This window comes from Melospiza melodia, chromosome 18 (genome assembly GCF_035770615.1).
Source record: "Melospiza melodia melodia isolate bMelMel2 chromosome 18, bMelMel2.pri, whole genome shotgun sequence".
Classification (NCBI taxonomy): Eukaryota; Metazoa; Chordata; class Aves; order Passeriformes; family Passerellidae; genus Melospiza; species Melospiza melodia.
Window position 1 is genome coordinate 14,442,036 of NC_086211.1, and position 25,823 is coordinate 14,467,858.

The 25,823-nt window shown below is 44.2% G+C and overlaps 1 protein-coding gene across 1 annotated transcript in view; it reads left to right on the top strand.

Annotated features, from left to right (window-relative positions):
• The first annotated feature begins 31 nt into the window (after positions 1–31).
• The window catches only part of DNAAF8 (dynein axonemal assembly factor 8), a 103,198-nt gene continuing 77,406 nt past the window's right edge, over positions 32–25,823 (top strand). The window contains exons 1-10 of the mRNA XM_063171463.1: positions 32–133; positions 1,880–2,039; positions 5,939–6,052; positions 6,712–7,188; positions 10,225–10,321; positions 10,661–10,799; positions 11,676–11,822; positions 12,198–12,263; positions 13,766–14,119; positions 15,937–16,096. Coding sequence (XP_063027533.1) covers positions 1,893–2,039; positions 5,939–6,052; positions 6,712–7,188; positions 10,225–10,321; positions 10,661–10,799; positions 11,676–11,822; positions 12,198–12,263; positions 13,766–14,119; positions 15,937–16,096 — 1,701 coding nt within the window. The 5' untranslated portion in view covers positions 32–133; positions 1,880–1,892. The remainder of the gene's footprint in view (positions 134–1,879; positions 2,040–5,938; positions 6,053–6,711; positions 7,189–10,224; positions 10,322–10,660; positions 10,800–11,675; positions 11,823–12,197; positions 12,264–13,765; positions 14,120–15,936; positions 16,097–25,823) is intronic.

Sequence of the window (25,823 nt, forward strand, 5' to 3'; positions counted from 1 at the left end):
GGCGGTTGTACCGAGCAGCCCCCGAGGCCGCGGCCCCGCTGCGCTGTCTCCGGCCCTGCGCTCGTCCCGGTGCCGCCGGTTCGCTGTGCCCGCCGTCCGGCCCGGCAAGGCGCTCAGCGGGGCGGTGGGCGCCGTGAGTGAGGGCAGGGGGGCGGGGCGGGGCCGGGAGCGGCGTTGCCATGGGGACGGTGCGCGTGCGCCCGCGGCCGCCATTGCGGGGCTGTGAGCGGGGCCCCTCAGGCAGCCCCGGCCCTGGCCCGGCGCTCCCGCCGGGGCTGCCAAGCTCTGCCTGTCACCATTGCGGTGTCCTCACCGCCTCTCCTTCCCAGCAAACGCCAGTTCTGGTGACAAGGAGAAGCTCAGGGTTTCAAGTCTCAGAGTCATGGAGTCGTTAAGGCTGGAAAAGCCCTCCACGATCATCAAGTCCAGTCTTCGACCTCCATGCCCAAGCTCTCCAGAAAGTGTTACTGCTAACAAATGTTTGTTTTGGAGACAGAGCACTGTGTGCTCCCACAGAGGATGCTGCATTAGCTGACTGACAAGTCACATCCAGTGTCCGTCCATAACCTTTATTTATCTCAGATATTTATCTCGGATTTGGCACAGGGAGCCATCCTAAGCAGTTTGTTTTAGACCCAAGGGGCTCCTCTGACCCTTGGCAAGCTCTGCTCAGTGTCAGAGCACAGTGCTCCAGCCACGAGGATTTCCCTCTTTCTTATCTCAGTGAAATTCAGGGTTTGTCTCACACCAGCAAAACCACCATAGATGAGGTCTATAAAGTATCTACAGAGGCAATTTGCAAGTTATAAACTTCCCAGGGAGATAGCTGAGTTTAACTTCACGTTTTGAGGAGTGTTCGTGGCCAATGCAGATAATAGTGTCAGCGTGATCCCTTGAACAGTGATTTCAGTCCTGAACACAACTTAAAATAATAAAAATGTGATAAAATAATCACATTGTTCCTTCAGTGGTGAACATAAATCCATGGAATCACAGAATGGTTTGGTTGGAATATTGAGCACGTGTACGAACACACAGTCACCAACCTCCCATGGTCCTTGTGGGTCTCCTCCAGCCCTGGGTATTCTGTGAAACCTCTGAAGCAGAAATCATTTCCTCTCATGTTTGACTACCCAGAAAACCATGTGATTTTAGCATAAAATGTGAAGGTTTTCTGTGTTATCTGACCTCTTAGCTCAGCTGCAGTTCCTACTGTGCTGTCTCAACTTCTCGTGGACATCAAGGAACAGGAGGAAAGAATCCACTTTAGAAACACTTTGAGAGATCAAAATCCATGAATGTGCCTATTCTTAATTATTTTTTAAAATAAAAATACAGTGAAAACAAAAGTAACCATGAACCACATGGAAGGTTCTCTGCCCATGGCAGGTGGGTAGAACAAGAGAGCCTTTAAGCTCCATTCCAACCCAAACCATTATGAGATTCTATGACTTTGTTATCATTTTATCTGTCCTTTGGGTAGGGAGGAGGGAATGTGAGGGAATTTGGGAAGAGGAGTCAATCCAGCTGAGAGCAGAGGTGCCAGCTTTGCTGCCTTTGCTCTGTTCCTGTCCCATCCCTGCAGGCAGAACTTGGGAAAGTGCTTGGAGAGGACACAGTCACAGCACTGTGGCTAAGAATCCCAAAAAATTCTTCATAAATGAGGGGCTAAACTGCCCTGGGGTGTGTGTGGTGAGTAGGACACAAAGCTCTCAGCCCTTTCTGAGCTCAGGTGCAAGGGAATAGCTCCAAAAATGCAGATTTTAACATTTCCTGCTGGGAGTGCTGGGAATTCCTCACACACTTTGTCCTGGTTTTGGACTGATGTTATCTCATGTTTAGAGAGGTGTCCTCAAGCTCATCTTTCCTTTGCTTGAAGGGAAGCTGTGCCAATGGCCTCAGAAGCACCAAGTGAGGATGCAGAACCTGCAGCTGAGCCTCCTGCAGCTCCTGTGCAGGGGAACAGGACATTCCAGTGGGGATCCATCCTTGCTGCAGTGAAGGACCAGCTCCCATCCCTGGACTCTGACTCCTCCACTGTAAGCTCTGAAATTCTGCCTTCCTTCCCTCTTAAACATGGAAAAAAGCTCTCAAAAGCAAGAGCAGTGACCTTATCAGGCATTTTGGGGTTGCTGGTGTGGTCTCCTGGGTGGGCTGCCTGTCCTGAGTATAGAACAGTGTGTGTTAATCCACACCCTTCTGGATTATCCCTAATTATCAGAGTGTAATTAAAAATCAGACCTCCTCTCCTTGTATTCTTTGGATTCTGCCCCACCTGCAGAGCTGCCTCCAGCCCTGGAGCTGCTGAAGCAAGTCCAGAGGAGGCTCCAGGATGATCAGAGGGATGGAGCAGGTCTGCTGGGAGCCAGGCTGAGACAACTGGGATTGTTCAGCCTGGAGAGGAGAAGATTTGGGGTGACCTCATTGTGGCCTTGCAGGGCCTGAAGGGGCTCCAGGAGAGCTGCAGAGGGACTGGGGACAAGGGATGGAGGGACAGGACACAGGGAATGGCTCCCAGTGCCAGAGGGCAGGGATGGATGGGATATTGGGAATTGGGAATTGTTCCCTGTGAGGGTGGGCAGGCCCTGGCACAGGGTGCCCAGAGCAGCTGTGGCTGCCCCTGGATCCCTGGCAGTGCCCAAGGCCAGGCTGGGCAGGGCTGGGAGCAGCCTGGGACGGTGGGAGGTGTCCCTGCCATGGCAGGGGTGGGATGAGATGAGCTTTAAATTCCCTTCCCAACCCAAACCATCCTGATATTCCATGATATTATGGATTATTATGTACTTGAGGCTGGTTCTCCACAAGACATGTTGATTTTTTTGTGCTTTTTACCTGCCAAAGAAGCATAATTGCAGAAACCTTTTCATATGAGGTGTGAGACTGAGAGGTGTTGTGCAGTGTTCTTCACTGGTGCAGGTTTTTTTCCCTTGCTGGGTCTGGGCCAGGCTGTTCTTGGCTGCTGAAATCTCTGCTCACAGGACAGCATTGCTCTGCTGCTCCTCTCCAGTCCAAGATGCTCTGGCACCAACTTTTCTGAGGGGATAATTTGTCTCAAGATTTGATTATTAGTGGCATTTTATCCAAATCAGAACATTGTGTTAATTTTCAAGCATGTATAAACTTGAAAAACATTTTGAACACAGAAAGGATATATTTTATCCCAACTTATTGTAGCCATTAATGGTACAGGGGGAGATTGTGAGATGTGAAAGAGCCAGAAATGCCTCCAGTGGGTATTTAGTTATTATTTATTATATATTATTTATTACTTATTTTTATTTATTTATTTATTTATTTATTTATTTATTTATTTATTATAATTATTTATTAATATTTATTTATTTATTTAATAATATAATAATTTATTTATTATAATTATTTCTTTATATATTTATTATAATTATATATATTTATATATAAATATATATAATATATTTATATATATAATATATATAAACATATATTTATATATATTATATAAAAATATATAATATATATATAATATTCATAAATATATATAATTATAATAAGTATATATAATTATATATATTTATTATAGTTATATTTATTTATTTAATAATAAGTAATTATTTATTATTTATTTTTTAATTTTTAATTATTAATCAATTATCCAAAGCAGTGTCATCTGCTGGATAAAATGTTTATGGGGCTTCCATGACTTGGATTCTGCACCTGGATCTGTCACTGTCATGCTGGACAAGCCACATTCCCTCACTGTTCTCAGTTCCCTCTACCTACACTTTTTAATTTTTTAGTTTTAAGTTTTAATTATTTAGAACAACTCTTTCCTGTTAACATGTGTCTCTGCAGTACAGATGAAGGCCCAACATTGAAATTATTTGTAGGTTTTCTGGTTGAGTAAATTACAACCAGGCTAAGCCAGAGGAGCATCTCCAGATTTTGATGCCAAACACCAATGAAGAACCCCAAATCATGCTGAACAATTTTTTCACTCTTTACAATCTCCAAATTCTCTGTTTCTATCCCACATGGAGAAGATTTCCTGCAGAAGGAACTGAGGCAATCTGTCTGGCACTTCATTTGCATTCAGAAGATCTGGTTGTGTAATCCCTGTCCTGCTGAGGCTGCAGTTCCAGGGCTGCACCTTTGTCTGAGGAATTTCCACATGGGAAAGATCCATTTGTGCATCCCAGAGCTGTCACCTGAATGTGCCCTGCTCCCACCTCCAAAAATGGCACTCACAAATGTGGTTTATGCCCTGAAGCCCTTCCATTACCCTGAAATGCAATTTATTAAGAGGAAAGATGTTCTGTTGCAGTTGGGTTTGTGTTAATGACACCAGAGAGGATTCTCTGCAGTGAGAATTCCCAAAAATGCACACTTGCAAACCAAAGGGACAGCAGGAAAGCTGTGTCCTGACTGCTGAGGAGGTGCTTAATCTCCTTTTGGTGTCCATGCATAAGGATTCATCTCCAATGCAGATCTGATGTTTAAAAAAGGGATTTTCAGAGCTATGTAAATGCTGCCCGACCAAACCCAGATGCTGTTTGCATTCTGAACAGGAATCAGGGCAATGAAAAGCCTTCATGGCCCTGCCTGGCCTCACCTGGGGCTCCAGCACCTCTTATTTATTTAAGCTGTCCTGTCTAGGGGTAGTATCATTAGTTGTTTTGTGACTAGGTTGATAAACCATAGCTGGAGGGTTGAGAGTTGGTTAGTAATTCATTGATTGTCTAGGGAGGGTAGTAGCCACCTACACTTCTTCTTAATGGTTTGGAAGAAGAGATGATTTAACAAAGAACCCAAAGCATGAGCCAAACAAGAAGCCCAAACAATGTAATTTAGAAGACCTAACCCAACACCAGTGAAAGGCAGGGACAAGGAGATGCTTGAGGAGCTCTCTGTGGCACTGACACAACTTCAGCTCTTCCATCAGTGTAAATCTGCAGTGATGGAGAGCAGAGCTTGGATTTTGATTCACCTTAATGTTACTAAAGAACATGCACAAATGTAATGCCTGGCAAATGCTGCTCAGTTCTGGTTGTGTCTGCTGCTCAGTTCTGAGCTCTGGCCCTCTCTCTGTGTTAGGGGAGTTTTGGTTTCTAGTTATGGTCCTGCCTGAGCCAGACTTTCACCTGTGAATTGAAAGTTTTCATTCTTGATCTCTGCCCAGCCTCATCACTCAAATATGGCCCAAAGATCTGGAGCTGTGCCTCAGCCTGGTTGCTCCCTCTGCTCTGTCCTGCTTGTCCCTCTTGGGTTCTGTGGGACTGGGCTTTGCCTGGTGAGGCCTTGCCTTTCCAGTCCCTGAGAATCCCAGAATGATTTGGGCTGGAGGGATCTTAAAACTCATTGAATTCCATCCCCTGCCATGGCAGGGTCACCTCCCACTGTCCCACTGTCCCAGGCTGCTCCCCGCCCTGCCCAGCCTGGCCTTGGGCACTGCCAGGGATCCAGGGGCAGCCACAGCTGCTCTGGGCACCCTGTGCTAGGGCCTGCCCACCCTCACAGGGAACAATTCCTCATTCCCAATATCCCATCCATCCCTGCCCTCTGGCAGTGGGGATCCATTCCCCCTTGTCCTGGACCTCCAGGTCTTGTAAATATTGAGCAGCTCTGCTCCAGCCTCTCTGATGGTGAATGAGGTACTGCAGAGAATCACTTGGGAGATAGAGAACTTCCCACACTTTCCATTGCTTTTCTCAGCAGGATGTTTGTTATCAGCCTCCATGGGAATTTGATGTTTTACATGTTTTTTACATTTGGAGCTTGCTGAAATGTGGGGTTGGTGACTCTTGGGCTACCAGACTGTCTGGCAAAGGTGTGACTGCAAGGAAACTTCTTGTCTCTGCACTTCAAGAGGTGCCAACATGGGAGCTGTCACTGCAAACCAGATATTCTAATATCAGTGAGTATTGCAGTCTCCTGTTGAATTTCTCTGTTTTTCTGTTTGCAGTCTGATTGTGAGAGTGATGAGGAGCTTTTCATCTTCCAGAGGGACCTGCCCAACTTAATTCCAGACCTGTCAGAGGAACTGATGATGTTTGCCCTGGAAGACTCCCAGGAGCAGGTTGGGACTGTTGTGTGTGTCCTGTCCTGTCACCCCTCTCTTCTGGCTGTCCCCAGTGTGAGCAGCTGCTCATGTCTGACCTGTTTGTCTGAATAGGAAAAGTTTTGTCCTCAGTATTTTCTCTCATTAGAAAATATAACTTTTTTTTTTCTCTTTTTGCAGTGGCCCTTTAAAGTTTTCTCTGTTCTTGAGATTTTGGACCTTTTTTGTCCCATCTCTTGGTAGTTTTTATTGTCCCTTTACTGTTTTTCTTTCCTGTGCAATCATTTTATGTGTCCAGAAAATGAATTAGGACAGTGCAGGAAAGGGGAAAAGTATGAAGTTTACTCTTTGAACAGCTTTTCTGAGATAAAATAATCACATTGTTCCTTCAGTGAAGAGAAATCCATGAAATCACACTATGGTTTGGGTTGGAATAATGAGCACATGTAAGAAAAAGTAATTTAAAGGATGTTTAGCAGTTCCTGAAATTAAAGTTTTTGGAAAGTAAACAGTCTCAGTGTTTTCCATGAGGGATGTGGTGTGGGTTGTTTCCATATGGTGTCTGAGTTGGAGCTGTTGCCTTCCAATCACTCTGTTTTGGTTTTTTATCCACTTCCAAAGCTCAGGGAGATTGACTTTCTCTGTGTTTGTTCTTTCTCTACCTGTAGCAAATCCAGGAGACAGAAAGACTTCCATGGGAGATCTGGAACGAAGACCTGGAAAGTTTTGACTTTCAGGAAAAAACAGATGGTGCCCAAATCATTGCAAAAGAAGATGTACAAATGATTAAAGATGAGGCTGCTGAACCTGCCAGCCAGACTGAAGAAATGCCAAGCCAAAAGAGAGCTGTTCTTGAAGAGTTTCCCTCAGATTCCACAGATGACCTTGAGGAGAAAGCAATGGGCAGGACTCAGGCTAAGGAAAGAGCAAACTCCTGGCCTATCACAGCAGTGCCTGTGCAAGAGCTGTACACTAAAGAGGAGAGAAAAAAGCTGATAGAGACAAAGATACTGTCCAAGATCCTTGTGGAGCCATCCCCAAAGCAGGATGTCAAACCTCCCTCCCATGGCATCAACAACAGCCTGGGAAGATTTGCAAAGGCAGAAACCTTCTCAGATGAGCATCTTGGAGAAGTGATCCATTTGTCACTGCAGGCAAGTGGCAATAAAATGAAGCTCTGGGGCTGCTGCAGGTGGGCTGGGGAACAGTGCAGGGCCTGCATAACCCCCCTGCAGGGAGCAGCTGAGGTCCCAGTCTGACACTTCACAGGGCTGGGTGTTAGACAGGTACCAAAAGCTGTCCCAGAGCAAGTCCAAACCATGGCAAAAGCTGCTGCAGATAACCAACTGATAACCAACATATGAAAAATTACTGCTAGAAACAAAAGGTGCAAGGAAATTAAGTTAGTAGTCAAGGCCACAACTAATCTGAAAGGACTTAACCTAAGCACAAAGCTGCTATTTTAAATTTTATTTTATTATTTTATTATTTAATTATTTTAATTTTTTTATTTTTGTGAAGTAATGCCCAAACTTATCTTGTAACATACTCCCCAAATACTCTAGAGCACTGGATTTCCCAGGGTTTCCCAATTCAAGGAGTTCAGTTTAATACCATTTTTACTGGTGTCCAAGGGAGATGCACATTCAATCTGCTAGAACTTCCATGTCCCTTTTTAATGTAATAGAGGAACACAGGAGAGACTCAAGAATGACCAAGGAGATCCAGCTGGTCATGACCCATAAGGTTTAGGTCAGAAGATACAGATTATTTGGGCTACTTTGTTAGATTCAAGTAATTGACAAGAAAAATCACAGCTAATTTAGGTGATGTTTGTCTGCTAAACATCAGAAATTCAGGAGAGTGTAACAATACAACTTTACTACCAAAGATTCCACAAAGAAATTGCAAAATACAGCTTAGCTCTAAGTGTGCTCAGAGCACAAACAAGCCTTTCATTAGGAACTATAGAAGTGATGGTCAAATTTTGGCTATTTTCCAAAAGAGCTCACACACACACACACAAACCCCCATGGAAATGGATCTGCAGCAAGGTCCATGAACTGTTAGGGGAGCCAACCATAGCATCTGTCCCTGGGAAGGCAAGGAATTTTTCAGGTCCCAGGCAGAATTGCATTAAAGCAGGGAGTTTTCTGGCCTTCCAGTGGGGTGCTGGAGGTGAGGAGATGTTTAGGGTTGTTCCTGAAGTCCTAAATCTCACCCAGCTAAGGCAGGTGGGATGAGCAGCTCAGTGTTAGCTGGAATGTGGCTCAGAGTCAGGGGTGGTTTTCTTCAGCACTGAGTTACAGATATGCCTGTATTGATTTTTAAGTTCATTAGAACTTAATCAGCACAGAACAGGTCCTGATCTTTTTGTTCAAAGCCTTCCACAAGTCAGAGTACAGATGTTTCCCTTCCCCTTTCATGTATTCACAGAAATGAACTTTTTGATGTTAGAGCTGTTCCAGTCCAGGCAAATCATGCAGCTGCAGGCCTGTGACTTAAATTGTGCTGCATCATTGAAGGACATCTTTTTCAAGGGGGTCTTGGTGTAATTCCCAGCTCACCTCATAGAATTCTGTTAATTCAGGAAGCACTTCTTGCCTTTCAGAGCCTGTTTGATGTCAGGGACTTTAGCGAGCTGAAGTCTGGTGCTTTGGGGTGAGTTCTGAGAGGCTCAGTGTGTTCTCACTTTCATTTGGAAGGGGTTGTTGCTCCCCAGCTCAGCCAGGCACCTCAGTTTCTGTCAAGTGGCTAAACCTAATATACAGTTTCTTCTTGATTCCTATCAGTTAATTTGATTTTTTTTTCTTAAGTTCCTTTCTGTATTAGAAATGGAATTGTGCAAACCTTCACTTCTATTTCTTCTGGACCTTCTGGAACTTAAACCAGTGCTGCAGTGTTAGAATAGATCTAATCAAGGTTCAGATATGTGTGAAGATTTATTGCTCAGGAAGGAGGGAGAACCTTCTCTTCAACAAGAGGGGCAGATGCAGGAGGTTTTACAAGGTGAAATGCTGGGTTTGGAGGCTGCTTCTGCTTTTTTAAAGGCCATGAGTGGTTGTGTTAAATGCATGTTTGTGGCAGTGGTGTCATTGTCTTGTCACAACTCACAGCCCCCTTCCTTTCAATAAAACTCATAAGCACTTTGAATTTCTGGTGATATTTCACATGGGTGTGGAATCTTTTCATTAAAACTTCAATTTATATATATTATTATAAATAATATTCAGAGGGGAAAGCAATGAGTGGTTTAAATGCATGTGGACTTTGATGGCTGCCTCTTGTAGCTGAGTCAGGTGTCCCCTCAGCCAGGGATTCAGAGCCAGGAAATGGAGGATCCTCTCTTCAGGGTGGGTATTTATTGCTCAGGAAGGAGGGAGAACCTTCTCTTCAACAAGAGGGGCAGATGCAGGAGGTTTTACAAGGTGAAATGCTGGGTTTGGAGGCTGCTTCTGCTTTTTTAAAGGCCATGAGTGGTTGTGTTAAATGCATGTTTGTGGCAGTGGTGTCATTGTCTTGTCACAACTCACAGCCCCCTTCCTTTCAATAGAACTTATAAGCACTTTGAATTTCTGGTGCCATTTCACGTGAGTGTGGATGTTTCATTAAAACTTCAATTTCAAATAATATTCAGAGGGGAAAGCAATGAGTGGTTTAAATGCATATGGACTTTGATGGCAGCCTCTTGCACCTGAGTCAGGTGAGTGTGTCCTCAGCTAGGGATTCAGAGCAAGGAAATGGAGGAGCTGTGAGATATCATCTGATACTGACTGTACCCACAGCAGTGGGAATTTACCCTGCTCAGAAACTGGAGGTGGAGGAAAGGGCTGATCTCAAAGAGCTGAAGAGCCACAAGTCCTTCTCCTGTGGGTGGCAGTGGGAAGTTCTCACATTATTCAGGATCAGAATGCACATGCTTGGCCTTGTATCAGGCCACTTTTTAATCTGTTCCACTGTCTCCAGTGATCTTTTGAAGTCTTATCAAAAGGGTTCATGATTCTCAGAGAAAGAGCCTCAGCAGAAGCAGCTGAAGCAGCTGGAGGGATGCAGTGTCTGAAGGGATGTAATAAATGCATTTCTTTCCCTACAGCACTTCCTCTGGAATTGCTGAAAGCAAGCTGGCACTGAAATTAGGGGTGGTCTTTTGGGAGTCAACTTTCCATCATGTTTCTCTTGTCTTCTTTCAGGCTATTGAAAAGTGGAATGTAGACAAGAATCTTGAGGAGCTGGAGCAGCAGGGAGATAAAACTCGTGCACAAGTTGCTTTCTTCCCAGCAGATTATGGTAATGTCACTAGTTGAAAGTGCATAAAAATAAATAAAACTCAGGTTCCTGTATTTAAGTTATTCCCTGCAGCATAATTTTGAATGCAGAAATCACAGTGGGTTTTTTAAATGCTTCTAAAACATGTTTAATTATCTTCCCTCAAGATTTCATCTAGGTTTCTTAGCCTGAAGCCAGTGCTTCACAGCCTGCCATGGGCCAGACAAGCCATTACAATATTATCTTTATCCTCCCCCTGCTGCCAGGCTGTAGGAACAGGAACAATGTGAACATGGGGAATATTGGGTGATTTCATGGCAGAAGACCACAGCTGATGATTATTTTGTTGCTCTTCCACAGAGTCCTTCAGGAGGAAGTGTGAAGAGGAGCTCATGGAAAGGCTGGGAGAGCTGTGTGCCAGGCAGTCCAGGGCAGTGTCCCCTCCCTGTGAGAGGCCATCAGCCAAGCTCTGCTCCTTCCAGGGACAGCAGGACAAGAAGTGAGTCCTTTTTGTCACATATCCCAGCTCATCCTGGCTGCCAGAAGGGATACTGGGCAACTCCTGGTCTTCCACAGGGGTTTTTCTCTGTAGCCTTGCAGGAAGCTGATACTGGAGTTGGAATCCTCAGTCCTTCATTTCCCTTTGATGACAAACACCTTGGCATTCTCCATCAACCTTTGTCTAAACCTTACCAGGCACTTGGGATAAATGGGAAAGCAGGAAAATGAGGCTAAGCCAATTATCCTGTCCAGCCTTTTTTGTCATCTAGGGTACAAATTTCTCTTACTGGTACCTCAGTTGAGCAAAAATACACAGGATGGTTTTCTGTGGGTGTCAGTGGAGATGTCAGGGCTTCTTGGAGGTTTCTGTGTGAAGGAAAAGCATTTTGAGGCTGTTCAGAGGGAGCAACATCAATGGTGGCAGCACAGAGGAAATAATGAGTGAAAGAGTGGAGGGGAAGGTGGGAAATACCCTCATTGCCAGAGCAGGGACAGCCACTAGGATGATTTGCAGTTTTATGCCTGGGAAGATGAAATGGAATTGCCAGAAGAGGCAGAGAGGAAAGGGGAACTCGTTCTTACACTGAGATGTTAAAAGTTGTGATCTCTCTGGTGCCTGCCTTTGTTCTCCAGAACAATTTGGTGGTGTCACATTTTGAGAACTGAATATCCCTCTTCATCCTGCCTGTGATCTGTGCTCCTGGGGGAAGCTGAATCCTTGAATTCTGATTGCAGGCAGAAGCAGAGTTGGAATCTGTGTGGTAGCCAAGCACAGAGCTCCTTTCTCAGTCCAGTTTTGATCCTGAGGCTCTCCCTGCAGGATTCCTTGGGGGATAAGGCAGAGGATGTGCTGAGCTGTGTTTTCTGTGTGTAGGGATGTTGCCTTGCTGTCATCCCCACCAAGTTCTCTGAGGATGGGCAGGATGAGTTTCCAGGACCTGCCAAAACGTGCAACTGTGTACATAGATTTGAGAGATGCTGAGCCACCAAAGCCAGTGACAGTCCCTGAAGAGAAACAAAGGTAAATCCTGGCTTTATTGGGAGTGAGAAATAAGTAATAAAAAGTGAGAAACTGAAACCTTTCTGAATCTCATGCTTGTGAAATGTATGTTAAAAATGTTCTTTCACACCTCTGTCATAAGGACAAACCTTGTAGTTAATAAACAGCTACTAGGTAATAAACAGGTAAACATTTTGTTCTAGTTGCTTGAATATTTGAATTTTCTTTTTCTAGAGTAATAGTGTGAATAACTCTCCGCCCAGAGATCTTCCCTGGAAGTATCTCTCCCTTTTTCCTCATTTTCTAAATTTGCATCCTAGAAATGACCAAGAGCCAACACTAAGCTAGAACAGGGTTAATTAATGTGTACTGATTGTTTCACAGTGCAAGTGACAGCTCCTCCTCCTCCTCTGAAGAAGAAGAAGAGACTGTGACAATTCAGAATGAAGCAGAAAGGAGAATGTAAGTTTCCTTATCAGGACTGTTTTCCAAGTGATATAATGTTCATTTTTTCTGAAACTAATTGCCCTAACAATGATCAGAGTGAAAGTTTGTGTACTTAAATATTGCCATTCCTGGTCTTCACAGCAGAAAAAAAAAAAAAAAGAACAACCACCAAAAAAAAAAGCCCAGTAATGGAAGTGCTCCAGTGTGGCCCCAGGAGGTCACTCTTTCCCTGTTGCCTTTACCAAGCTACCAAAGGTAGAGAGTTTTTGATCCTTGAGGCGATATTTGCACCTGTCCAGCTGCTTGGGACAGCTCAAAACACAGCCAGAGTTGCCCTGGGGGCTGGAAGATGTGAGTTTTTCTCCAGCCCTGTGTGAGTGACACCAGAACTGTGTTAGACAAGCCTCAGAACCAAACTTTGGAAATGTTGTAGGGAGCTGAGTCATATAAACCTTTACTTTTATAAATAATAAAATAGGCTAGAATGGATAGAGATTTAAAGAAAATATTGACTACATTGTATGGACAGGGACCCTCTTAATGGGAGGGGACAGGGGAGAGAAATGCTCTTGGTCTCAGCAGGGCAGGGTTCTGATCTCATTCATGAGGGGACTATCCAGTTTCATTTTTATCTGGACCAAATGATTAAACAGGAATTATTATTCTGTGCAGGTAGATTATGTCAGGACAGGACATTCCACTACCACAGTAATGTGCTTGCTGACAGCAGTCTCATTGAGGAAATTAAGCCAAGCATTCAAAAACTGTAATAGTTATTAGAAAAACTTTTAATCTCTGTGTATTTGAACCCCAACCCCTGTATCCAAAAGGGCCAAAAATCTATAGGCTCTGAATTCCATGCCAACCATACATTTGTTCAGGGCTGTTCTGGCAGGTGTTTGTGTTGTGCCTGAATGCAGAAGAGGTAAATAAATTGCCAGGAAGATCAATTTTTTGTTCTGGCTCTGCTTGTGTCACCTGAGTGCTGATGCTATGTGGTATTTTTGGGGTCCCCTGTGGCAGGAAGGAAATGATGAATCTGACTCCATGTTCTTAGAAGGCTAATTTATTATTTTATGATATTATATTAACGAATGCTATACTAAACTGTACTAAAGAATGGAGAAAGGATACAGACAGAAGGCTTAACAAGATACTAATTAAAACCTTGTGACACTCTCCTCAGAGTCCAACACAGCCTGACTGTGATTGGTCATCAAGTTAAAACAATTCACATGTTGGATAAACAATCTCCAAACCACATTCCAAAGCAGCAAAACAAAGGAGAAGCAAATGAGATAATATTGTTTTCCTTTTTCTCTGAGGCTTCCCAGGAGGATAAATCCTGATGAAGGGACTTTTCCAGAAAATATGACAGTGACTGTCACCCCCAGTTATTTTCCTGTAGATGCCCAGTCCTTGTTTTGAGCTCTCATCATATGTGAAGTTCCTCAGAGATTGAGTTTGTTCCTATAATGCTTTATCTTGATGAAATCAGGTTTTTATTTCCTTTGCAGGAGGAATTGCTCAGGGAAGAGCCTGTTACTGCAACAACTCCGAGCAGCCCGGAAGGAGGCCTTGGAGCTTCTTCACAAAACATCTCTTCCAGCTGAGAAACTGCAGCCAGAAAGGCTGGAAGACACAGCTTCCTCTAATAAAAGTCAAAACCAATCTTGTAAAGTGAGGCAAGAGACAAATGAGGTAGTTCCCAGGAAACTGATGAGATTGGAACCAGGCAAGGAAAGTCTCCCCTTTTCAAGCTGTGGGGGTGACAGAGCTGACACAGAGAAAGAGAACAAAATGGAAGCTGAGAAGATTCCAAATGCAGGAAATGCTCCAGAGTGTCCTCTAATTACAGCAGAATTGCCAAGGTATCCCACAGGAAAAATAATCAGAGGGTTTGGATGTGGCTTCTCTAATTGTCCTGGATTAAAGAAAATTGCTTACCTGGGCTGTGAGCTGGAGCAAGAGGGTGTCTGGATTTGTTACCTGGCAAGAACAACAGTCCTGGCAGCTGCTGCTGGAAGGTTTAGAGGCAGCCTCAGTGGGGCCTGGCATTAGATGAAATGTGGCACTCCTGACATTGGAAATTCAGCCTTTTTCTATAGCTTTTATTTTGCAGAAGAAGAGGATAACACAGTATTGATCTCCTTTAGGAACAACAGCACTGAGGTTTCCTAAGCACAGCTTCCTAGAAAATAGGTCTGGAAGGGTCAGTCTCCCTGTGCCAATAAAGAGTGAGGTGAAATCTAATATCTCCTGGCAGATCTTTATAGAACTTGGTCTTGAAATCCTCAATGGTGAGGATTCCTTGACTCCCAGGTAGTACACTTTGCTGTTTAATTATCCCTAGAGTTGGAAAGCTTTTCATTAAGTCTAATTTAAATTATTCCCTCTCCAATTTAAGCTTATTTTTGTTGTGTTCCCAGAAGGAATGGAAAATGGTTTATTCTGTGTCTCAGTTTAAAACACCTTTTACAAACTGGAAGATGTATCAGTCTCCCCTTGTATTTTTTTTTCTTCCAAACAAAGGAATTCTGACTCTTTGCCAACAAGAAAAGTGCAAGATCTTGGAATTACAAAGTACACCCGTGAGGAATGCCACAGGCATATCTTGGAAAGCTTTAAAAAAATAGAAACAAGAGTGATATAATTGAGAAAATTGCAGAGTTATTTGGGCCTCTGCCTCCCTGGGCTTAGTTAAATGTAGTGTGTTCTGCAGAAGGTCTAATTTCAAAGTGAAATCAGGTGGTTGCCTTGTGCACCTGCCCAACTGTTTGGGAGAGCTCCATTATGCTGCCTTTTCAAAGGTTATATCCTGCTATTTTCAGAGTGAAATTTAACATTCTGACTTTGACATATGATCCCTGGAAAGAATCGGGATCTGCCTGCTCTGGAGACTATTACTGTGTCAGAGTTAAACACTTGCCTGCCCTGCCACTTAGACACCTCAGCTCCTGTGCACCTGCTTGAAATGGCAGGTGGTTGGTTGCAGGGTTTTTTCCCTCCGGAATTCCTGACATTAAGCTCATTGCTTCCATCAGGAATACTAAACTGCATTTTGATTAGCTGTTAGCCCATGGCCAGACAAGAATGTGGATTATTTACTGTCTCTGAATGATAATTCACTGATTTTTACTGATTTCAGTTTTCTCTGTTGCTGTTCTAATTATTGCTGGGGCACCTGGGGCTGGAAGAATTCAGAAAAAATTGAACTTTTTGTTTGCCGTGGAAATGGCAGATGAAATCTTTCTGTGGGCATCCAGATGTAGAAAGATGGGAGGTCTTGGGTCAGGGGAACTTTATCTCTGTCATATCCTATAGCAAATAGGAAAGGAAATGGGTCTAGACTGGGAATCTTGGTGTGGAGATGGGGAGGGACACATCACAAACACATCTCTGCTTAAATGAATTTGTATCCCCACATAGATCATCACCACTTATCAGAAGTTTGATCTCTGCTCCTTTTCTTTGAGGTGTTTTTCTTCTTAGAGAGATGATTTCATCTACTGACAAGTTCTTGTGTCCCCCCACAAACAGCAGAATTGCTCTCTAAATCTATTTTAGCCTTTCATGTCATGATTCCCCCTCCAGTGTGTGGTGTAAATATGAGAAAAAAAGAAGTGCAACCAGATCAATGAGTGGCTTTTTCCCCCCAAGTGTAAAGCTTAATCTGTGTATTTTCCAGGAGAGAAGGAAGTGACAGAGAGCTATCCCAAAAGGAAGAGGAGATGGTGGAGAGGCAGAGGAGATGCAGATTGCAGGAGCAGCTGGAGCAGTGGCAGCCTCAGCGCTCGGTGTGGGGGAAGCAGCCCATGGCAGAGAACACCCCGCTGCTGTTCCACAGGGTCAGTGCCTCAGGGTGGGCTGGGCCTGGCAGGGTCCTGGTTTGAGCAGCCAGGTGTCTGCTGAGGAAGGCAGGAGCCTCCCCTGAAATGGAAAATGTAAACCCCCTCCTTCTGAATTATTGTAATTTTGAAATTAAGGGGCTCTCAGCACAGATATGGGAATAGGAATAACAGCTCTTTACTAGGAAAACTAAACATGAATACAAGTGCAATAATACAAAAAGAAAAACTACTGCCAGAGTCAGACCATGCTCTGCCCCCTGTGTGTCAGGGAGGTGTCCCAGCCCCATCCCATGGGGGCTCAGCCCTCCTGCAGTGCCAGCTGTGGCTCTGCTGCAGCAGGGATCCTGCACAAGGGGGGAGTTTTCCTCTGCAGCTCCAGGGCTGCTGCAGATGGGCCTGGGCTCCCTCTGGCCATGCAGGGCAGCAGAAAGCTGCTCCTCTGGCAGTGCAGGGGGCAAAGGCTGCTGTGCTGTGCCAGGCTCAGATTGGATCCAGGCAGGAATGCTTGGCTCCATCTCCCCATGGGATGCTGGAGTTGGATCAGCCCTGCAGGGACACTCAGTGGCCATGGACAGCAGAGATCTGCTGGAGGGAGGGTTGGCTGGGGGAGAGAGAAAGAAAAAACTGCCCCAGGAACAGAGGATAACTGCCCCAGCTCTGACAGGTGGGAACAGAACACACAGCCCCAGCCTAAGACACAGGGGCTCCCTGCCAGGGGCAGCTGGGAGCAAAATGTCATTTTATTGCATTGTTTCAAATCTGTTAGTTATGGAGCACCATTAGCTGAGGGGAGGAGCAGCCCTACAGCTCTTCTCTCACACTAAGGGAGAAGAATTCCCCACCTTCCTGTTCAGGGAGAGCTCCCCAAGCAGCTCCCTCCAGTTCTGACCTCTCAGGGCCTGCTGGAATCAGTGGCTCAGTGTCATCTACTTCACAGCAGCCACAGTCTCCCACATGATTTTTCATAACTTGTCCTAAAAAAGTGAAATGTTTTTACTGTCTCTGCTGAGTCCTGTTGTCTGCTCCCAGCAGCTTTATCGTTCACTTTTGTGGGTTGGTTTTGAGGATTGTGGGTTTAATAAGAGGTTTTAGTCCTGATTAACGGGGTGTGAAATGATCCTGATTTTAGCCAAAGCCTAACTATGGCTTGGAGGACAAGGCTGTTGTTACTTCTCAGAAAATTTTTCTCTGCCCTTGCCCTCAGCAGAGGGTTTGGAATGAGATGAGCTGTAGGATCACTCCCAACCCTTACCATGATTTTATGACAAGCAGTTCTGCTTCATCCATGCACTGATTCTGCTGAGCACAAGGTGAGAAGGTGGAGGAGGTGAGAAACTGCAGAACCACCATGAATCCACCATAATGATTTCTCTGGGCTAATGCCAATAACAAAACTTTTTTATCGGTACAAAAGTTGAAAGACTTCACAGCCCTAGATTTGGGGCTGGACCATTTAAGTTTGTTTTGTAAATTGATTGCTGTGGTTGTGGAGATTTGAAAGCTCATTTTATTTAGCACTGGATTAGTCAGTGAGGAGGAGTAAAGGACTAAAAAGCTCCCAGCTGAGTTTCCCTCTGCCAGCCTGCTTTGACAAGGAGAGCAGAGCACCCATAGCTCTGCTTTGGAGTGTAAAAGTTGGATTTGCTCCTCCCTGGCTGTTGGCAGGTACCACCCACTTCCAGTTAGCCTTGATTAAGATGCAGACACTCTCTTGCTCCTCAGAAATTCACGTGGGCCTTGCTCTCTCCTTCCTGACAATGCACCAGACAATGCAGAATCACCCTGTGTTTGGTCATTTCCCATATCTGCTGTGCTGATGCCAATAAAATGAGGATGGGCTTGGTGATGAGCTGTGTCTGGAGCAGAGCTCAGGGTTGATCTGTGCTGGAACTGGAGCTGTAAATGTTCCCCTGAGGGATGGGATGATGTTCCACTTGTGGCAGCAGGGACAAGGGCATTTCCCACCAGCTGCAGTGCCCAGAAAGAGGGACAGGGACTGGTCACAGACAAGAGAGGACACAGGGAAGGGTTAAGGTGGGATTTTGGGAACAAATTCTTCCCTGTGAGGGTGGGCAGGCCCCTGGATCCCTGGCAGTGCCCAAGGCCAGGCTGGAGCAGTCTGGGATGGTGGAAGGTGTCCCTGCCCATGGCAGGGGGGTGGGATGAGAGAATCTTTAGGGTCCTTCCCATCCAACCCATTCCAGTGCCAGCCTGCTCCAAGGGACCTGCCTGACCTCCCAAGGCACCAATGATAACAGGAAATCAGCACAACCCATAATAACCAGGTTGTCCTGGCAACTCTGCTCTTAGTTCTTATTCAGACATATTCATTATTAAAATGAAATTCATTATTAAAAAATGTATCAACATCATCTATCAAATACAACAGTCCTTTATAGGATTACTTGAAATCTGCTTTGATAGCAGCACTTTTTCCCTTTGAATTTGAATAGGGTTTTATTTTCTTTCTTTTTTTATGAACACAAAAATTTTGACTGTTTTGACATTTAAAACTAAGAGCCCCTGTAATTTGGCAGCTATGTCTCAGTGAAAATATCTAATATCTATATATAAACACATATATTCAAAGAAAAAGCCCCAGTGTTTGACAGAGTAGCACACTTGCAAATTTGTTTTGTAAGTCCTTTGTTTTGGCAGTGATAGATGTTCAGATCTGGAACACTTGTCACAGTTTCCAGAATTCTTCTGACCATTTATAATGTACATAAATAATTGAATTGAATAATAATCAGAGGGAAAGTTTAGAAACTCTGCCATTACTGTAGCTGAGGTGCTGGGAAAGACTGGCAAAGGAAATTTAAAAAGCTGCATTAGGGTTACATTAGAGTTCTTGTCTAAAATGTAAAAGCAGATTTAATGTGCTGTCTCCTTTTTCTTAACCCAGTTCAGTCAAACTCTGTCCTCAGCTTCACTCTGAGAGTCAGGGCTGGGGAGAGGGAACTTGAGAGACTGAGAATTCACTTCCAGGGGCACTTCAGGGGCTGAGATCCAGTGGATTTTCAAGACATGCAGGTGCCAATTCCCTGGGAAAGCAGTGGGTTCTTTCTAAGAGTTCTGCCTGTCAGGTCCATGTCTGGAGGTGTTTGAATACTTGGGCAATCTGGCTCACCTCTTGGTTTTAAAAATAATGCAGGGAAGAACCTGCATTTTAATGCTGTATTTTGGGTTAATTTGTTTGTTTTTTTGTTTGTTTGTTTGTTTGTTTTTTTTTCCCTTCTCTGCCCCACCCAAACTTTTTGTGAAATTTAAGACTGGCATGAGTTGATCTCTTCTGAAATTGGGCCCCAATCACATTTTAGCCTTTGAATCTGGTTCAGAACTGATGCAAGCACCTGGAGTGCTGTGAGGGCCAGCAGAGTGGTGGTGAGATCCTCACTGTAGGGTCAGGCTGAATTAGGAGTTTAGAGGAACAGCACAGGTTTGTTTCATGATGTGAGCAGTGTTATTGATGAGGGAGACAGAAGGAATGCTCCCAGGATGTAAAGCAGTTAAATGGAGGATGTAAAATGAAATGGGTTTGATCTGTCACTTCATTCACCTTGCTTGGTATGATCAGTAACTTGGTGCTGGTGTTGTTTTCTGTCACATTCCCATTAGGTGGCATCCAAATAATAGTGAGAAATTTTGCCACACTCAGAGCTGAGTTTTGTGTCAGGAGCAGCACAAGCAGGTTATTCTAAGGATATCACAGGATCCCAGACTGGCATGGGTGGGAAGGGACCTTAAATCCCATCCTATTCCACCCCTGCCATGAGCAGAAACATCTTCCACTATCCCAGCCTGGCCTTGAACACTGCAGCCAAACCCCTGCAGGGCCCATCCAGCCCTGGCATTCACTTCACACAGAACAACTAGAATTTAGCTTGTACTCATCTCCTTTATTATTGGAAAAAAGTATTATTTCCAGCAAGGCTTCAGTTTGATTCTGCATTTATTGCTTTATCATGATATGGCAGAACAGGATAATGTTGTTGGAGAGCTATTAGGAGCCACCTTGTAAGCAGCCCCTCATAAACAGAGTTTTATCTCCCTTACACAGCCAGGGTGGTTGGGAAATGAATGTGTTGACTCACACTGAGGCATCTCATTTTTCTTGGCATTCACAATCACTTGGGCTAACCTTGTATTAGTAATTATATTACCATGATCCTCATCTCATTGCAGCTTAGCCTTACAGCTGCCTTACACAACAAAAACATCCAGGCACAACAGAGTCATTCTACCTTAACAAATAGATGATGTGGGTACTTTCCTTTCCATCTTGTAAACACAGGCTCCATCACCTTTTTGTCAAAATCAGCAGGTTCTTTATGTTAACACCCCGTTGACTCAGCTCACTGGTGTCAGGGAGAATTCTCAGCCACAAGATGTTCCACTTGTGTTGCAACAAAATCAATTCTTTATAGAACTTGGTCTTGAAATCTTCAATGGTGAGGATTCTTTGACTTCTAGGTAGTCCATGTTGCTGTTTAATTACCCTTAGAGTTGTAAAGCTTTTCATTAAGTCTAATTTAAATTATTCCCTTTCCAATTTAAGCTTATTTTTGTTGTGTTCCCAGAAGGAATGGAAAATGGTTTATACTGTGTATCAGTGTTTTAAAATCTCAGTGTTTTTACAAACTGGAAGATAAAATTACTGGAAGATAAAATTACCAATATATCATGGTCAAATCCTTCCTTGCCCTTTGATGGCCTTGTTCTCTCTTTGATCCTATATTTCTTCAGGGGAAAATCCCTGACAAAATTCATATTTATCATCTAGAGTGGTGCTGAAGTGCTGGACATTCTGCTACTGGGAGAGTTACCCTGCATCAGCACGATCTGCCTGAAAGTAGGGATTGATTTCCAAAACTTATAAAGTATTTTAGTTCAGTTACTGGCCCCAAAAGCTATTTTTAAGTAGGAGGTGCCTTGATCTCAATTTGTCAGTGAAATGCTTTTGATTCTTTACCTGTCTTCCTTAAATAGGTGCCTGTGATTGCCATTGCTGTTCCATGGGTGTTTTGATCTTTTTGAGGCAGTGGTGCTGACATCAGCATTGGAAATTGCCCTTTTCTTCCCTCCCTGGGTTGTTCAAGGACGTTGTGGATGCTGGGATCCCAACCCAGCTCTTCACCTGCTGGGCCAGGGCACTTGGGCACCTCCCCAGCTCCTCTGGAGCTGCCCACATGACTGCACTGAGATGATGGCCTCAGCACTATTTAAAAATACACCACTTTTATTGCTGGGTGGAAAATGGATAAAGGAAAAGGACTGTAAGAAAGTCAAATTGATGTCTCCACTTAAAGAATGGACAAAGGCCTGATCAACCACTCATGAAGGAATAGGTTTTGTGCCACTTCCTTACAGAAATGCCAATTTGTCCCCCAAATTGTGGTGCAGTACATATATTTGGAGAAGCTGAGGAAACCTATAAAATCTTTTTATGATTATAACGATTTTGTTACACAGTAGTTGAGTTTTCCTATATCTGAATTACTCCAAAGGTGATCCTGGTAATACAAATCACCTGTGATCAAATGTTTTCATTGACCCTGGGCCAAAGCAACTGCATCTGTGTGAATGTAATTACAACAGCATTTAGCCCTGTTATTTTAATATAGCTTTAAAAAACCCCATTAATTATAAAAATCACCAAATGTTTCCTACAGTAATGTTTTTTGGACACCAGAGCTGAGTTTGGGGTTTGCCTGGCTCCAGGTGCTTTCCCTGTTGGGCTCATGCCAAGGCTGTGGCCAGCAGTGCTGTGCCCAACAGCCACCAGATGGCCCCTGAATTCCTCCTTTTTTTTTTCCTGCCAGGCATTTAATGAGTTCCTGAAACAAGATTAAAATCTCTTGTACTTAATGAACCCTCTGCCTCGACTCAAGAAAGGCTTAAAAATAAACTAAGGCAATTAGAGATGGAGTTAAACATAGCACACAGAGACAGGAGGCCAAGATTCCTGTTTGTGCCACCAGCCCAGCACACAGCATTTGGAATGGATGGAAGATCCCAAGGAAATGTTTTTCTAGCATGGGTGGCTGGCACAGAGCCTGTGTTTCTGGCCTCCTCTTCATCTTCCCACATGGTGCCAGGGAAAGCAAACGGGGGGATCGCTGGCACAGCACTTTGCTGGAGTAGCTGCTTCCTGCTGTCCCTGGCTCTGGGCACAAATCCCAGAAGCTGAAGCTCAGATCTGACCTGAGGATCTGCCTGAAGAGGCAAACAGAGGCTCCAGGCCTTGCCTATCTGTGTTACAAACACCTCCCTTCACACAGGAGGAGTTTGATCTCTGTGGATGTGTTTACAAAAAGAATGGATGGTTTATTTGATGGTTTAATGGAGGGGTTAGGGCATGGCTTGGACTCAGTGATCTTTAAGTCTCTTCCAACCTGGTCATTCTGTGAATTCATTGTTCCCAGAGTAAATTCTGTGTTCCCAGAGTCAGGAATGTTATGGAAGTGCCCAGGCACTCTTAGGGCAGGTTATACTTCCCATTCTCTGTGGAGGGATAGAAGGTAAGAAAATAAAGATAGTGCAGAAGGGAGTCACACCTGAAGAGTTGCACCAAAGATTAGGAACAGGCCTGCCCTTAACAGGCCACAGCTGTGTCTAATAAGAAGAGTGCTACAAAAGAGTGGGGTAGCTGGGTGAGGAGAGAGTTGGAGTTTGTTGGCTGTGCTATGAGGAAGGAGTCAGTGCTACAAGGAGATGTCCATGAGAAATCACCAAGAAAGTGTGGAGCTTTTGCAGTAAGATGACAACAATCCTTGTGGCTCCTCTCCCCAGCTGAGCTCCCACCACCACAGCAAGTCCAAGAGCCACACAGTAAAGCTGCTTTCATAACCTTTGGCTGCTTTAAGAAGTTTTTCCAGCCAAATTGCTGTAGAAATGCTCAGAACCAGGAAATTCACCTGTGCTGAGAGCAACAGGGTCACCAAAAAGCTGTGGAGACCCTTCCATGTGAACCTGGAGAGGCACTCTGATGGTTCCCAGAGGCTCCCAGGTTTGTGCTTTTTCCAGCTGTGGGAGGAACTGAAGAGCCAGAGATTCACAAAGCAATGAGATCTTGCAGTGCTGTTTCTCTGGCTGCAGTTTGGAAAGGCCCCAGGATAATGTGAGATATTTAATCCTTTATAGTCCTCGGCATATCTTGGAAGTGATTAAAATGAGTTTAGGCTTATTCCTCAATACACTCCTGCCTGAGTTTGACAGATGGGAACATTGGTTGCTGTTGCTTAAGGGAAAGGTTAATACAAGGAAAAGGAGCAGAGTTTCCAGGATTCCATCATGAGCTTGCTGCCAGTAGAGGTCCTGAATACTCCTCCATTCACGTTAACAGGATGTTCACATTAAACTTGGAGACAATAATGTAAAATGTCCATGAGCCAAATTATATTTCTTATCCCAGAGAGGGCAGGAGGACACAGAACCATATCTGGGGCTTTTTGTCTCCTCAGGTCCTGCAGTGTGCCAAGCTGCCCTGGGTTTGCAGTGGCTCTGAACAAGTGCCAGTCACGTTTAATTACACAGAGAAACAAATACTTTCTGCTGTGATTCTCTCTTGGAATCAAAATAGAATCCCCAACTCCTGGCCTTACCTCAGGGCTGTGATCACTGATGCTATTTGTAGATGAAAGGAGGCTGAACCTGCCCCTCTGTTGTTCCAAGGGGATGTACAGGCTTGTCTGTTAAAGGAACTGCAGGATTTAACCTACACTCCTGGTTTCCCTCATGCCTTCTTCTTCAGCATTGACTTGGGCTGGGCTCATGTTCCAAATCTCAGCACACAGGGGGATAAACTTGGTCACAACTTGTAAACACATTATTCCACAAATACTCATGATGGGGCATTATTCTCAGTGGCAGGGAATGGAATTCAGGGCTTTATCTGAGATTATGGAGTGGAAGAATCGTGCAGTTATTTTTATTTGGCAAACACAGAGCTCTGCCCAGCTCTGTGCCAAGCACCTGGAGTTCCCACCAGCTTCAGGGAGCACTGTGAGCACTCAGCAGTTCTCAGGATCACACAGCCCCAAACTCACAGGTCTGAAGGGTTGTCTGGAGGGTGTTTCATAGCTGCAGGGAAGAGCACAGAGCTTGTGACAAACTAGATACAATCCATTTTAATTGGAAACTGACAGGCTGTAGAACAAGCCACTTTAGCTCTGCTAAAACTTCCTGATAAAGCAGCTGAGCAGAGTTTCCTCCCCCAGATCCTTTATTTTCCTTTATTTCTTTGGGGATTTCCATAGAGTATCAGGGGAAATGATAAATAAAAAAGATAAATAGATGGGAGATAAAAACGAGGCTTTCCCCAAGGTGATAAATATGTGGTGAATCATAGAACCAATCCCAAATGGTTTGGGTTGGAAGGGACCTTAAAGATTCTCTTGTTCCACCCCCCTGGGAGTCTCCTGGAGAATCCAAGCAGACCCATTCCCATAGGAATCAAACCCAGCTTGGAGCATGTGCCAAATGCCAGCCTAGATTTCAGATGGCTGAGGACCAATTCCATGCTCTGTCCCAGCATTTCCAGATGAGCAGGTGCAATTCCCTTCCCTGGGAGGGTCTGGAAGCACTGGCACATCTCATGTGTGAGGCAGGCTGGAATCCTTTGAAGAACAAGTGGAAGATGCAGATAAGATCACACTGAGGGGGCTGAGAGGCCACAACACTTTGAGGATTAGGAAAGGGAACAGAGGTTAATTTTGAAAGTTTGTTGATTATCTTACACTCTTCCTCTTCAGAGCACTTTACAGAGTCTTGATAATGAATCCAGCTAGACAGGGACCAAGATAAGGAAATATTATCCTCACTTTACAGTTCCACAGAGAAATACTTCATTCCAGAGCCAGGACTGAGGCACAAGTTCCCCATTCCCAGTCTTGTGCTCACATGAAATGTGTAAGTAATTAAAACTTCCTTTACTCATTTCAGCTGCTTCTCATTAACCAGGAGTATAAACTCATTAGAGGAGGAACTTTTTGTTACATGTGCTCAGAACACCAGCACAATGAGGCTGGGAATCCTTCTGAGCCTCTCCAAGTGTTAGTGGAGTGTAAACACCAATCATGGAAAAGGCACTTCTCATTTTTAATGATTATGGCTTGGAAAGCAAACAAACTCAAATAAGACTCAGTGTTGCTTTGGTTTAAATTTTAATGCATTTCTCAGGTCAGTGTTTACCTGAGCTGAGCCTTCTTAAGAAAATTTTCCCACTTCTAAAAAAATAAAGAAATTATATGTTAAAAAAAAAAAGTGTTTGTTACAGGTTATTTGAATGGACTTTTAATTTGTTGAATTTGGACCAAAAATATTTTGATCCTGTGTGATCCACAGCATCTCTCTGCTAACAAATGCTATGGACCAGATTTATCCACATCCTTGATAGATGAGCCATTAACTCCAGTGAAGCAGCTGAGAATTCCCTTAGTGCAGTTAAGAGGTTTTATTCTTCATACCCAAGACTGAGAATAATTGTCCAGAGCAAGAAAACTGTCAGCAAAGACATTTTGTTTATTATTATAGTTTTAACTTCAATTCTCATGATCTGGAGTGCCCTAAGTGAATTGAAAACTATGGAGATCAGAGCAAATAATGCTCCATTACACAGCTCCCTGAATCCCTGCAGCCTCCCTTGGCAGAGTTATCTGCTTTGGAGTACCATAATTCCTCCATTTGAGCAATCTGAGCCTCATCCACATCAGAAATTTCAATG